Raw genomic sequence first — 16,375 nt, 5'->3', positions numbered from 1 at the left:
CTGCCACCGTGGGTACGGCGGTCCATGGACTGCTGTACTCTTAATGAGACCTTTAATCTTCAAAAAACAAAAATGTCATTCTTCATTTGGGGGACCACCACTGGCAGTGCTGTTGAGAACAGGCAGTCACAGGAGGGTTGTACAGGTGTGTTGATTCTCCCTTTATTAGAGATGGACAACAGCAATGCTGTGGTCTGAGTTGAAAGTCAGGCAGGAGACATGCTGCAGGTGTGAGGTGAGAATCGGGGTGGTCACAATGGGATTTGGAAAGTGTTTTGGAAGATTTAAGGAATGATCACCACACACTAAGACCTCATCAAAAGTGGCACACACCAAGACTGCCATGGCAAAAGTGGGGTTTTAATAAGTAGAGGTAAATAGGTGAAAGGTCATTGGGAAGGCCAGTGATGATGGGCCCAAGGAAGGAAATGTACACATCAGGGGGGTTAGAGTGAGGGTGCCAGCCTAGCAAAATGAAGGGGGTTGACAAAGCTAAAGGGTCTGACAGATTCATCTGGATTGCAACAAAGGTTAGCGATGACAAATATATTGCTACCATCGGATGGTATAGACAACGATGATGATCTCTTGATACTGTCACGCTAAGTGAGAGGTCAAACAGGGCATGGGTTTATAACATGATGCTATTCAGGGAAAGGATATGCCTCCAGCCCCCACCAATCACAGAGGATGAAGGTAAAGGTGGAGGGCAGTCATTTGGCAGAGCGAGGACAGTGTGTAGCCTGCCAATGGCCTTGCAGATTTGCAAACACCTAAGGGTGTTATGACTTGGGGTTGAGGTTCTACATAGAAAGTGTCAGTAGAGAAGTCCATGGGGTGAAATACGGTAAGGGCTTTGGCCCTGGTGTATGAATTGGTGCCAAAAGCATGGAGTAAGTTGTGAGTAAATGGAGTGGTGAGATGTCATCACTCAAGCTGTATGGCACAGAGTAGTGATAATAGAGATGATGCTTCTCTCTGTTGGCAAATTCTGCAAGATAGAATAGAATCCGAGGAGGAGGGCACATGCTTGAGGAGGAAGACAGTGAATCTGAAGAGGAAGTTACAGGTGAACTGATAAAAATGTATAAAGAAAGTGGAAAGAAAGCAGAAACAAGGTAGGGTGGACAATAAAGTACAAGTTCAGGTACAGTGCTGTTAGCCTGGCGTATGAGGGATAAGTGGTGGCTGCAAGAGGGCAGCACCACAGCTTGGAAAAAATGGGTCAGGGGGTGAAGGTGGTAGAGACTCTGCATTTAGTAAAAGTAGGGGACCATGGCGGGACATTTGGGGCAAAATTGAGGTGGGGAGGAGCCATTGAGAAATTTCAGAAGGCTTGGTGGGAATCATGGGAAAAGTACTTGGTGAATAGGGAGTAGAAATTAGTCTTCCTTACAAAACAAAAATTACCACTAAGCTATACTGTATAATTTTTCTTTTAGAGGTGTAATTCATAGATACACTTTGCACTTAAGCTCTTTAGATCAGCAACAGTAAAATAGTATTGTGAGGATAGAAACTGTCCATAAAACAGAACACTTTGTATTTCAATGGAATTATATTACAGCGAATTTGAAAACTGCAAAAGAGGAATAGAAGAAGAAAGCGGTGATATGCTTACCTTTACTAAGACCTTTCCAGTTGCTACATCTGATGCTGCTGATGAGGTTGCTTTCACTGTAAAGGTAATGTCACCCAGCTGCTTTGGTTTTATGGGGAACAGAACAATTCGTTCCGAATGGCTCGGGACAGATGATTTCCTTAGATTTGGTTCAGCTCCAGCAGTATATGTGCCTGTTATTTCGAAAGAATCACTGAGGTCTAGTGTAACTGTAACCTACAATGAGAAAATACAAGCTGCCCTTCAAAATCACGATAAGAAAGTGAGAAACACTCATGTGTTTGCCAACACCACTGTTTCTTACAATTCTGAGCACTGAACAGGCACTAGTGGAGTAACAAGCCATTAAACCAGAACTTATAACATGGTAAACTGTTGTATGTCTTTTTCAGAAGGTTCAGCAAGGGAATGGGATGCACATGATATGCTCGCATACTTGGTTTATATTAGGTCAAATACTCTCTGCAGTATGTTATAAGGATATTGGAAGCAATGGTGGATTTCCTTGACTATACACAGGAGCAAGGCCAAAGACACATTTCATTTATAATTCTATGAAACTCCAAATCTACTAGCTATATCCTTTTAATATGGAGCAGTGTATTTTTGCTCTTAGTATATATGGTTCAATTCCCCCCAAAATATAGCTACTTCATATGAGCAAATACGATTCCACATATGTAGAATAAATATCAAATCTGTTGTGCTTACTTAAACACACCAACATACAGCTAGTAATTTGGTGCTAATTCATAACATGTGCTAACTCGCAAAGCGATTCCTGCTTTTGTGTAATAAGTTATTCCACTTAAGCAATCATGCCATTTTCCTATTGCGGGTGACTAGTGATGTCACAACTAGACTGTAATAAGAAAAATGAAACCTAGATTTACAGAGATTGCAGATTCCAATGTATTATAAAAAGATTGTCATAAGGTCCTCTAGTGAGATAAACTGATAAACATTTATTATATTAGGTGAGAAAACAAGGCTAAAGGCTAGAACCAACAACAAAAGAAATAGTGGAGCGCACTGATTATAATCTGCTTAAACGTATTAAGAATCAATTTCAACTTCGAGGAAACGTAATAAATTCCTATTCTTCTATAGATTTAACGTACACATAAGTAACAGAGGTGTTGGTTCTATTGTAACATACAAAACAATTATTTTATACACAACAAATTTTATTAGAGACAACATATATAATCTAAAACAATACAAAAACAAGTGCATCACAAATTGTATCTACCACTGAAAACATTATCTATCCTTTCTAGGGCGTTCAATCTTGAAGAAAGGGGGCCACAAAATGTGAATTTCAGCCCACTCGTCTCACTCCGAGAATTATAGTTCCAAAAACAAAAACAAAAAAGGCTAGAAATATTCTGCATGAAACTGGGGAATTAATAATAGTCTTGTACAGTAAGGTGATTAAACTGGGTACTAGACCCTCTAGAAAAGAGGGTGAGGGAAATACAAAGCACTTATTTAGTATACTCTGACAAAGATAAGGAAAACAGGACAAAATATTAATTGAATGACTGGGGAGACCTGGCCTCATATAAGAAACAGCTGCAAGTATTGAGGCTTCTACTTAGATTCTGATCAAAATGTCTTAGGCTTGTTTGGGATGGAATATAAGGGTGGGCAATTCATGAGCAAGACAATTATTCACCAAATCCAGAGATAAAAGTGTACTTGCACATCAATCAGCGGTTGGTGAGCCAAAATCATCCTCTGAATTAAATCGACATGCAGAGATGATACCTGTGGTTCAATATTTCAGTTATCCAGTGCAACTTGCTAGCATTTACCTCATGTTCACATACATACTTGACCACCTAACAAAAATGGCTTTTGGCAGTCTGTTGACATTATTTAGATTCATTTCTTAGCTTTTCATATAAGTATCTCACCATTAGTCAAAAAAACACCACAAGACATTCAAGATAACATTCTAGACAAGTAGTTTCATTATAAAAGCTAAAAACGTTAAAAACATTAAAATTCTCCCAGACGGAGTTCCGTTTATTCATAAATTCTTGGACCACTTTCCCCAACAACTCTCCTTGCTTAAATGCATAACCACCCCTCCCCCGTCCAGCCCTGGTAAAAGCAGATCCTGCATCTCCTATCTTAGCTAATGTTCGTCACTGACCTTTTAGACAGTTTGAGCTCTCATGGGTACTTTACATGCTGCATCCAGAAACTACCAAACCATACTTGTGGGAGAGGTGAAAAAAACATAATGTTCCTGCTTCAGAGGAGCTTCAGGGAATGCATCTGTAGATCAAAACTTTGCTCTGACATATGTTGTCCACAGATGAAATTGTTCCCTCTGTTTATATACTGCTCCTCACCATTCGATTTGGTTAGTAGAGAAAAGTATGGTGAAGTCAGGGAGCTATAGTTAAATCAAATTATCATTACAGGTCTGTATTTGGAGGCTCCAAGTCAAGTCTGAATGGCCTGTATGGAAGAGCGACCAATACATTTATAATACAGGGATCAAACAAGGTTGTTTGCTTGATCTCACCGTGTTCTGACTGTATGAGAATGTGGAGGGGGGAGTTCAGGGGCAGGATAGAGCCTCCTTGCAGAAGGATATTATGCTTAGGTTCATTCACTCAGGATAGTTATATTTTAAGCAGAGAATTTATGAGCTTTACAAAACGAATGAGGCATAGGTAGGCTAAATCCCAGATGTAACAGACACATTACAAGAGTGGTCTTCTAAAATCATTGTTCCCCCAACTTCCTATATAAAAGTGGCAGGTCAGGCTCAAAGAAGGAGAGGATATCCATATTCTTTCAAGGCAACATTCCTGTGTTTTATAACACAAAAATATAGTTTAACTTGTACACTGAGCATTGAGAAAGGACACAAGTGCAGTTCCCTAAGAAGCAAACTAAATCACAGTAATAAATCTATAATACATGCGATTCTGCAAAACGTGTATAAAAACCTGTCTCTAATTTCTTTAAAATAGGGGGTGGGGGCTTGTGACTCGGCCAGTCACCTATTGTAAAGAAATGATGTAGGCTGCTCAACTGTAACATTTTTTTACCATTGAGTTCTGACATCACAATGCCTGTTTCCAGGGCAAGCAGATAGCGGACAGGCAGGTCAAGTCACGGAGAATAATTAAAGTAGCTGTTTAAAAAACGAAAATGAAACATGGCTTTTCCATCTTCTGCTCTGTTTTTCTGGACGTACAGCAATAAGCAGAAGGGAAATATTTATGGCAAAATGTTTATTTTTTGTACTCCTTTGGTAATTATAAAAAAGTTAGAATGTTTCTGCATGTACATATTCCGAGTTACTATATTTGTTAAAAAGCAAATGACTTATTAAACTGATTCTCATATCTTTTTTCAACACATTTTTAATGTTTTAATTTTGTATTAACGATTCTATTTTAATTCTCTATGTTTGCAAACATCCTCTCCTTTCATATGAAAGAGCTAGACATCAAGGATTAAAGTGGTTTTGCGGGAACGGTGATGGTGTGACCATATAGGATAAGGAATAAAGGGCCAGATGTAGGAAAATCCAATTTTGCGACTTGCAAATTGCGAGTCTGACCGACTCGCAATTTGCAAGTCGCAAAATCGGATGCAGAATGGTGTCTCAGACACCTTCTGCGACTGGCTATGGGGTCGCAAAGACCCACCTCATCAATATTCATGAGGTGGGTCGCATTTTGCGACCCCATAGCGAGTCCCTGCACTCACAGGGATGGTGGCCCGCTGTAGTCAGCAGACCTCCATGACTGTGACTGCTTTATAAATAAATCAGTTTTTTTTTTTTCATTTTGCAGCCCGTTTTCCTTAAAGGAAAACGAGTTGCAAAATGAAAAATAAACCGAAACCATTTGGTTTCGTTTTTTTCAGAGCAGGCAGTGGTCCATAGGACCACTGCCTGCTCTGAAAAAATATTTTTGTCGACATTCACAAAGGGGAAGGGGTCCCATGGGACCCCTTGCCTTTTGCAAATGAGTTACCACCAGTGTGACACTGGTGGTAACTGCGAGTTTGTTTGCGACCGCATTCGCGGTCACAAAGCAACTCTGAATTGCGATGCGAGTCGCAAATAGGAAGGGAACACCCCTTCCTATTTGGGAATGAGCATCGCGTTCGGCCGTTTGCATGCCTCAAACTGCAGTTTTTGCAGTTTGCAACATGCAAATGGCTTACTACATCTGGCCCAAAGTGTCCCCTGCCATACTGGATAAGGATATTGAAAGTAACCTTCAAGTTCCATAACCTAATGAAGGAACTCTGCCTTCAGCCTTGCTCCTCTGTATGGTCATGGAACTCGTCAGTGATTTGCAATATGCTTATAATGAAAGGTAGAGGGTATTTTATTCCCTAAACAAACTATGGTGTAGGCTCTTGTGTTACTCATGGTGGACTTGAGGCAAGCTTCTTGTCTAGCAACACAAAAGGCTGATGGACGGAGTGCTGAACAATGCAAACACTCACCTGCAGTCACAGATCTGGGTTTGATCCATCGTTCTTTTGCTCACCATGCCACCCCAGTTTGGACCCAGACATATGCAAATCAGTCTTGATGCTGGTTTCCTGTCCAGGGAGTACCTGGCCTAGCAGGTCGGGCTGGACTGTTCCCATGGGGGACAGGGTCAAGACTGATTTGCATATGGCTGGGTCCAAACTGGGGTGACGTGGCGAGCAAAATAACGATGGAATAAACCCAGATCTGTGACTGGGGGTGACTGTTTGAAAAGTTTCAACACCCCGTCCATCATTTTTTTTTTTTTGTGATGAAGCTTCTTGTCTAGCCTTCTGAAACGCCTTCGTGCCCATATAAAAACTGCACACCATGCAGTCCTGTTAACAGGTGCCAGCCATTATCACATTTATTCAGTCTTGATCTCTTTACACTAGCTCCACATAAAAGCCTGCTTCACTTGCAAAGACCTTTATGTCTATTCTTTTATCAAAATAATTCTCAATCTTTTCAGCCACGCACCCTCTGAACGACAAATACAAAGCATTAATAAACTAGCACTAGGCTACTCTAGAAATAAAATGGGTCATTTCATGCCACCAGGTTGTGATGTGTAAGGCACATGTGTATTGAGGGACACTAACCATGGTGACTGCCACAAAAGTATAGTTTATGCTTCCATTTCTTTAAATCTCAAAAGGCTTCTTCAGCAGTTGCTTCTGCTCCGATTTGTTCTTTCAGTAAGCATTGGTGGTCAAGACTTTGCTTCGCTTTAGTGCACCAAGCAACTTCCTTCACACATTTAGGAATATTACGAGCTGCCATTTGGATTGGCTGTTCTTTTCTTGTCTGTGCTGGGAAGGACAACACATATATAGTGAAAGAAATGGAAATATGATGGAGCCAAAGATAGTTATATTGCCCCCTTCCTCGATGTGGTATGTCTATGCTTATAAACTATTAACCAGTTTGTCCATATTAATGAGTTAGATTCCTGTACTATATTGCCTTGGGCAGAAAGACACACACACTTGAACAGTTTATGGTTAGGTTGAGACTTTCATAGTGTAAGGCCAATGTGCTAACTAAGGCCACATTCTGGCTGCTTGGTGAATGTTCTAACTTAGGATCTCATTTGAGAATGCCATCATATGAAATGATTCATATAATTTGTCTTAATTCCTGTGTGGTTGAGGCCATCTTGGTTTCCCTCCTGCTTTTTGGACACAGCATGATAAGGCGATAATTCAGCTGAGTTTACAGCTCTCGTTTAGATCTTCCTCTGTGACCTCTGGACTTGACTTGAAACCTTTCCCACTCTTTTAACTGATAAGGTTGGGCATTAAAGTTTGCATTCATTTGGAACAGCAAGCCTATTAGGCACTGATTATCAGGGATTTAAGCAACGGGCTTAAAATTAAGATTTCAGTCTATTTGCTCCACCAAAAAGCAGCTCAAGAGGGCTATCTTAAACAATCCAATGTCATCATTGACTCTGTCAAAACCCTCCCATGAACAAACTACAACTGGCTCACTTACTAAAACCCTCAATATTGTAGCACACAAATCACCAGAAAGTGTAAACCAGATATGCAAGGCTTTGACAATTTATTGGGACTCTATTAGATAGTGTTATTATTCTACTACGGGATGTGACCGACATGTTCCTGCATTTACTGTTTTGCATGACTAGGAAATGGTTTTTCCACTTGCTAATAGCAGCTAAATTAATACAACGTCAGGAACCTCTCGAATACGAGAATGTCATGGGCAAAGGTTTATCATTTATGTGCCATAGAGAAAGTGACTAGCCCAGTACAAGAATGTGTGAACTCCTTTGTCACTTATGTTACAAATCAGTCCTCAGTCATGCGCTCACATCTCCCAGTATTGCTGATACTCTTCTGTTTGAACATAGGCAGGTGATATTCTAAAGCAATAGCCAAATGGTGTCTGTTGAAATGAAATTTGACACATCAATGTTTTACAGGTTTGAGAAGGTTGTACCCTGATTCTGACAAAAATCATTGAATGTGATGACAATAAATGGTTTCTTTCATGTGCATCCTAATATGTAAAACCTAAAAAAAAAACATTTCTTAAAAAAACAAAATACTATGCTTGACCCACTCCATGTATTGATTTTTTCTGTAACTGGAGAGAAGGAAGGCTTCTGTCTTGAACTCCTATTATAGCATTTGCTTCAGGACTGGTGGTAATTATTCTGCTGAAACTGAGGGCAAAAGACAGGAAGATCGGGAAAGGCCTCTTTGCTGGGGTTGAACTTCACATCTGTGGGTGGAGGCAGCCATCTAGCAACTGAGAATGGTGTCTTAGGAACACGTCTTTAAGTTATGAAGGAATTTCTTCAAGATAGTAATGGTATCGGAACATGAGCCGGGGCTTTCCTTGAGCAACTTGCCAAGCTTGCGCCAAAAACTACAACCATACAAGATTCATAATAGCACATTTCTCAACTCCAGATTTGTATCGGTATGTTGAGGCACCATGAAGGCTACAATGCATTCCATGCATGAATGCGGAAGATCTTTAACCTTAAGAAAAGTTTCCAAGTTCGACGATAAAAAAAATAAATTTAACAGGGTGCCGCCAGATAATTGTAGTTAATTTCACTTCTTTAGTATTTTCCATAAAGTGACATTGAACACCTGTTGTCAATTATTTCTTATGGGTATGGTTGTTTTTTTTAATAAACTTTGGTACTTATACCTGTCTGGTCTTAATTTTGGCAACCGTTCTCATTACATTTGCCTTTTTAACTAACGTGGCTTTGAACCTGTAATACTCAGCTAGCACAACTATACCACTGTCTGGCTAATTGCTGCACGTATATCATTCAGTTCACAAGAGGAATACGTTTGTGGTAAGCTACCAAAGGTGAGCAAAGATTCTTCACAGAAAGTTCATCTTTGCAGGTCACAGTGTTTTGCGTCGCGGGTGCTTGGGGCAGTAACAGTTAAATCATGGACGAGTCCTTTCTGCTCCATTGCTTAGAAGTAGCTTACACCTTCTGACATGGCTATACACCAATATGTTGTTTATGGACAGTCCCTTATTTACGAATACTATGTAGTGCTAGAGTAACTGAAAAGGAAAGCTAGGAATCAGTGGTGAACTGAATATAGTTTTACTTTACCTCCAGTGTCTGTCCAAGTTGGTTGTAAATGACCACTTCAAGAATAAACTGTTCACCTCTTGTAACAGAATAAGGAAGATTCAGTGTAATATAGAATTCCTGGAAAACTTGCAGCTGTAAAGAGAAGTACAAAGCAGGGGTTTATTTTAAAGAAGGAAATGTCAGTGCTAAGCCATCCCCCACGTGTTGTTGCAGAGATCAGTCCATTTTACACCGTCAGTGTTTTATTTATCCTCTAAAAGCTGTGCAGAACCATGTTAACGGATTTAAACTACTGAAAACCAATATGATTGCTCAGTCCAAGGTGTTTAATGCATATAATAAAATATTTTGTCATCTACAAACAACTGCACTCAATGAAGTACTGCTTGGTATGGCACATTTACTAGTTTCGGAAAATTCACAAACACTGGCAGTAGTGCGCTTGAAACTCTGCAGCACTCGCAGCTTTCAGGGCATATAAACAGCAAGCTCATGTGATAGTTTTATACTTTGTTGTTTCCCCAATGGATAAGCACATTATAATTCCACATTCCCCTCGTGGAGAAAACATTTTCCTTAGAGAGAACCCCTTTTTCCTTTTCCCACATACATTTTGCGGATGATCCGTTGCATTCCCCTCCTTCAAGGGCATTTACCTCAGACCTTCACTGGAGCAAATGGAGTAATATCTATGGTGGGACAGGGTGAAAACGAGCTTGTGAATGTTCAAAATATCATAAGTTTTAGTTTTCACAAACTCCCAAGGCAAACCACGTCTTTATCTGTTCACTCTTCACCACGTTCATGGGGTCTACTACTGCAGTTATAGGCAGTTGTAGCACACAATAAAGCAGTAGTAATTGCATTTACGTTTTCTTGTTATTATGAGGCTACCCAGAAGGCATAAACTGAGCTACTTCCAGTGGTCAATTTATGTTCAACATACGTTTCGTATGTAATATGATGTTCCTGGTCTGCACTGAAGGGAGACCCTGGTGCAGAAAACTTTAAATTTACACATTATAATATGAAATATCATTTGGAACGGGGCCTGCTCCATAAGGGTCTGGGTACAGGGCTTGGTCCTGCAATCATTCCCCACTGCTTAAGCCCGTAGGACGTGTACAATTAGTTATATACTTAATACAGCCTGGTACAAGACATTACTGAAGGACAGAACATCCACTCAAACAATGCTGTGTATGGCCACAGTCTAAGCACTGTGGGTTATGGCAATAGGGGGCTTGTCACGGGGTCTGGTCAAAGCCAGAGTTTGGCAAAAATAACTGTGAACTCAGTCTCAGCTGTGCGGCTGAAAGCAATGAGAAGTGAACTATGTGGATTATGGCCAGATGAAGGCTTGGTGCAGAGCCAGGGTGAAATTCAAGCGATGGAGATAACTCCCACTACACACAGCTGCAGCCGACATACTGTGGACTATGTTACCCCAAGTGCTGGGGACAGAGCTTCACGGAAGATGAGGCTATGCAATAATACAATAAATCACATCCAACAATACAGCATGAATAAATATCAAGTGTGCAAATAAAGAAACATTTGTGGATGCATATAGATGTCTTTGATAATTTCAATGAGTTTGTTTGTTATGCCATTGATGTCATCTGGGGAAATCAAGTCTGAGGTCATGAGTAGTGTGTTGGGGTTTAGTTATCCAGGTAGCCAAAACTACTCCTCACCTTTCACTTCCTTGGTAGGTCTGCAAGAAACTTGAAATGTAGGATCGTAGTAAATTGACTCAAAGAAGTGCCAAAATTCTTTCGGATTTTTCAAATAGTACTAAAGGTATTACCAAACGTTAAAAGGGATTTCAAAGAAAGGTGCCTCTAAACCATAACTACACAGCTGCTTCTCACTGACTCTAACATTTCAACAATTGAAGCAGGAGCAGAAACGCATACATCAAAATTAATTTTATAGCGTGAATAGGCTTAGGCGCTCGAAGCAGGAATACAGGAGCTGCTATAGCACCTCTGCAAAATACCATGCTGGAGTTCAGAAGTTACATGAGCTATAGGGAGACCTTCAAATTTTGTTTTCATCTTGCCATGTTTGCTGTTCATTCAATAACAGAGGTCAAATGCCAGGCATGTCTTCTGAAAAATTGCTATTTATTCTTTTAACCAGGATATTGGTGTTTTAATTTCCTCCTCTGACTGCAAATTAAGAACATTTTGTAATGTGAACCAAATGGCAATCTTGCTGGGGTAAAAGGAGTGTGAAAGGAAAGCCTGTTGATTTTTAAAATAATAGCATAATTTAAATACTTGTAAATGAACTATATAACTATTATAAAATATATCAGCAGCAAGGAAAGCACAAATGAGGCACTTTTCTGTAATTGGGAAGTGCAGTGGGAAAACAAAGATTTTAATAGGATGGAAACAAATTAAGATACCTTAAATGCGTGGTGTGCAGATGCTAAATGGTCGCTGAAACCAGAGTTCCACACATTGTTTAAGACATACAGATTTATCTGTAAAACTTGATGTCTGATGCAAATTTAGTGGCTATTTCAAAAGGCCACTTTAATGGAAAATGGGCTCTCTGTAAATGAGAATATCTTAATACACCATGCTTTAGTCATGTATGTGTGACAATGTGCTCCTAAACGCCCCACCAGATACATACTACAACCTCCTCGCTCTCCTGCGGAATGGTCATGGAGCATTTGCCACACTTTTTCTTTGTGTGATATTTGGATTTTTCACAATCCCTTAGACTAACGTCAAGGCCAATAGAATTATGTGAGTTTGCAGCAGTGGTGTTAGACACAACATTATGGATTTGCCACATTTGCCACATAATCCATCATATGCCGCATAATCTGTATTTGGTTGTCGAAGTTTTATTAATGTGGTGAAGACTTTAACCAGAAAATGTTAACGAGTGTAAAAGTTCCATAATAATGAGCTAGTACTAACAAAATTACAGCACAAAATGTTTATTTTCCTACTGCATGATTTAGTCAACACTGCCACATAATTTTGCCCTCCCCTGCCATATAATTTTAGTGACATAACATTGATGACAGCAGTCCCACTCTGAAAATTGTTCCAGATTTAGTGCAAACAGGGTTATTACCTCAGCAGTTACACTTGTTAGTCCAAAGCCAAGTTCTTCACTAATCACAAAGGCAGTGGCGAACCAGGTGGTGATACTTTTAGGCACCGTTGCTTGTAGATTGGTATTTATTCCAGACCTAGAAAATGAGAAGAAATGCCTTGAAGGAGAATTTCAAAGTCTGATTAGTTATTAACAACAGCCAATCCTGCTGCTATTTTCGTTAATACTTAGGACATTTATACGCCGATTCCGTTTAACAGAAGACCTGTCATTCTCCATAGACTTCTCCTAACCACTGCCGGAAGCACGCAGTTGGCTAACAAATATGATGTAAAAAGTAATAAACTAAGCAGGTTTTCAAATTACTGAAGCACAAAAGAAACATTCTAAAACATTTCGGGAAGATCTAGAAAGGAATGTTGCTAAATACATATGCAACAGAAAAGCCAGCTGTTTGCATTTTAACTGCAACTTTACATGCAATTTAGATAATCTACCCAAAGATATTTCAGGAAAATTAGTGGGAAGCAATTAGTGTAAAAAATCGTAAAAGATATGGAATGTGAAAATTGTGTAGGATTATATTTATAGGTGGACTGTCATTGACTAGGGTTAGATCTCGTCTGCGTGTTTTCTTTGTACCAGTCTTGAGAAGTATTCGGATTAGTGAGTAGAGTGAACTGTCCAACTCGACTCACCTTGTTAACCCATCGGTTTGCTTTGGCAATAATATTTATGCCACACTTTGTATTGGATTGTATTTTGGGCTGTTTGCCTCTACTCTGCTTTAAGAAAAGTCTGAAAATGCTTGTGGTGCTGGGTAATTGAGTCAAATGCTTGCCTCATGGCTCATCATATGTGTAACGACCTTAGGCAGTTCTGTCTTTTAGCCAACCACACTTACCATGCGTGTAATTATGAACCCATACTTCTAATGGGAAAAGCAAGACTACTAACAAGAGGGTAATTGCTGCAGGTTTCAAAGCTATGACTGGCAGAAGGAAATACAAGCCATAAATATTCTTGTGACCACAAGCCTTTGTAAATCATCATCATGACAAAACAATACAGATGAAACCATTGTCACCAATTGCTATTTTTTACTTACTTTTATTATTAATTTTATTAATTGCTTTCTTTAAAAAAAGGATCTACACAAATGATAAGTTGCTGACTTCAGAATTTTGCCTAATTTTCAGAAATGTATAGCTCTGTAGATTCACTCCTGGTTTTCACACTGGTTTCTGCCACAAACATCAAGCAGGGTGAAACCACATAAATGAGGTAAAAATGAACCACCTTTTAGAAAAATGCACAAACTGTTTTAAAAAAAATTGTTTTTTAAAAATCTTTGCTTGTTTATGAAAGCTGAGAAGATAATTTAAGCACAGCAAAACTTTCATTGATGCCATTTTTGGGAAAAAAACATATTGCACAACACAGCCAATTTTTCCTTATTTCCCCCCCAAAAATAAAATGCAGGTATATTTTGCCTATCTTTTCTGTCTTCTCGGTACTCTCTACAAACTGTGGTACCTGTGGTACCTTTTTTCCTTGTTGGAAAAAAAGGATGCACATCTGGAGTCAATTCCTTATGTGGAAAAACAATGATCAAGGCACAAGCACGGCACGAAGTTCCCCAAATGTAAACAAACACTGGCAAAGCCAATACTGTTTTAGCCATGCTGTACACAAGTGTGGTTGCTGTTCAGCATGGTTAAAGGTTAGTGGGGTAAAGGATAGTGGCAAGGAGTAGAGTGCCGTAAACTGGACTGCTATGTAATAGTGTGTAATGGTATAGAGTGACGTTGAGTGATGTGGAGTGAAGTGAAGTGTTGTGGACTGGTGTAGTGTTGAGGAGTGTAGTGAAGGGAGTATAGTGTTGTAGTGTAAAAGGTCACTGAGTGGAGAAGAGTGTGAGAGTGGAGTGTCAGAGTGGACAGGCATTGAGTGTCATGAGTGGAGTGACGTAGAGGGTGTTGCGTAGAGCAGAGTAGAGTTTTGGTTAGTAGAGTGGCGCAGAGCAGAGTAGGTTGTCATAGAGATATTTAAAGGCATGCCCCCATGCTAACCTGTGATAGAGATAGGCCTTGCAACAGTGAAAACCGAATTTGGCAGTATTTCACGGTTAGGACACGTAAAACACATCAGTACATTTCCCACCTTTAACATACACTGCACCCTGCCCATGGGCCTACCTTAGGGGTGCCTTACATATATAACAAGCATTTACAATGCAACGGGTCTCGTGTTTGCTCATGTTAGAGCTGATCGCGTTGTAAACTCCTAACCCGACTTTTCACCTATCGGGCAAAAGTGCATTTATGTACGTAACCCGAAAAAGTGAACTTAACTATGTAAAGCGCTCGACTTCTGCCAAGCGAGGTCGGGCTTGTAAATTAGAGAAAAAGAAGTCCACGAGCCCGATGGAAAACAGCGAGCCTCGCATGTTTTCTGTACTTGGTCACTGCGCTCGTGGAGGGCTAGCCACTGGAAAAGGCATGACGTGTGCATGCCTTCCACTAATGAAAGCAAGCAGATTTTATTAGGGAAGCCCACGAACCAATAAAAAACACTGACATGAAGTTGACAAGGCTCCGAGCCCTTTTCTAAATACTAAAGCGTCTCGCTGCGATACGCATGCGCAAGCGCATGCAACGCAGGCTCAACCCTAAAAAGGGAAGGTTTGGGCACTTGACAGGACGAATTGGCAGGTTAAAACTGCACACACAGACAGGGCTACTCATGTGGGTGGCACAACCAGTACTGTAGGCCCACTAGTAGCATTTGATTTACAGGCCCTGGGCACCTCTAGTGCACTTTACTAGGGACTTACTCGTAAATTAAATATGCCAATTATAATTACACATACAATTTTCACAGGGAGCACTTGCACTTTAGCACTGGTCTGCAGTGGTAAAGTGCCCAGAGTACCAAAAACAGCAAATACAGAGTCCAGCACACAATCAAAACATGGGAAGCTGAGGCAAAAAAAGACAGGGCGGACCACACCAGGTATGTCAGGGCTAACAGCTTCATACCAATATTATAAACTTAAAGTGGGGCTCAGGCTGATTTTAACCAAGAAAGCCAATAAACCTAATTTTAATAAAATGAAAACAGGATTATACCTTATGTTTGGTTCCAACCAAATCCATGTATTTGAAACATTGTTTCTACGATGTAGACCTTCCGGAATATAAAGCAGATTTTCTAAAATAAAAAAAAAGTGTCCATCAATAACATGTAGCTTCATTAGTATGGTAACAACACATGATAATAACAGCAGTATGTGAAAAAAAATTAGGATAACATTGGAGTCAGGTGCAGCAAATAGATATTTTTTGTTAGAAGAAAGGTGATGAAAATCTAAAGCAAATAGAACAAAATACCTCCACTTTCCACTGGATATGATACAATTTTGCCATCAGTTATGGTCCAGCCTTGAACTTCCTGCAAGTGAGAAACAAAAAGTAAGGGCTATACCACATGCATTTCAAGCCAGTCACAAGATACTTGAATTTAAAGTGAGCACTTAAAGCAGGGACAACTTTTGTAACAATTCAGTACAAGAAACAAATATATTTTCTTTCGATATCTAATATCTGACCAAAGGATTTATATTTTAAGAGTAGCCTTGAACATGGAGATGGCTAGCTTTCTTCTTCATACAGTATGTTCACTCGAATGGGAGTTCGGGGGTCTTAGGGTCTGCACTCAATCAGGTGAGACCACTGCATTCTGTGAGTATTTCAACCTTTAATTCTCTACCTAAAATAATACCTGAAATGAAAGGAAGTGTACCCACTTTAATAAATCAATTAGAGTGTCTCTGTATGGTATTCCACTGTGTAACAAAGAACACTATGCAGCTGTGTCACATGGACTAAAACAATTATTGAATAAAGAACCTCTTCTCTTGTTTGGAATCACAACAGTTGAACCTGTTCTTTGAATCATCCTTTGTGTTAATTATCTATGAAGGACATTTTGACACTTACAGCTTGACCTAGTGATTGTTACAAACACTGAAAACTTTGGAAACACCAAATCAAGT

At 39.8% G+C, this 16,375-nt stretch overlaps 1 protein-coding gene across 1 annotated transcript in view; it reads right to left on the bottom strand.

Moving 5' to 3' along the window:
• The window catches only part of LOC138296504 (CD109 antigen-like), a 363,929-nt gene that overhangs the window by 105,706 nt on the left and 241,848 nt on the right, over positions 1 to 16,375 (bottom strand). The window contains exons 17-21 of the mRNA XM_069235675.1: positions 15,711 to 15,771; positions 15,450 to 15,531; positions 12,337 to 12,454; positions 9,253 to 9,366; positions 1,622 to 1,837 (exon numbers count right to left, since the gene is read on the bottom strand). Of these exons, the coding sequence (XP_069091776.1) occupies positions 1,622 to 1,837; positions 9,253 to 9,366; positions 12,337 to 12,454; positions 15,450 to 15,531; positions 15,711 to 15,771 (591 nt within the window). The remainder of the gene's footprint in view (positions 1 to 1,621; positions 1,838 to 9,252; positions 9,367 to 12,336; positions 12,455 to 15,449; positions 15,532 to 15,710; positions 15,772 to 16,375) is intronic.

The sequence above is a fragment of the Pleurodeles waltl genome, chromosome 5 (genome assembly GCF_031143425.1).
Source record: "Pleurodeles waltl isolate 20211129_DDA chromosome 5, aPleWal1.hap1.20221129, whole genome shotgun sequence".
NCBI classification, from domain to species: Eukaryota; Metazoa; Chordata; class Amphibia; order Caudata; family Salamandridae; genus Pleurodeles; species Pleurodeles waltl.
This window is presented reverse-complemented; position numbering and strand designations above follow the sequence as displayed.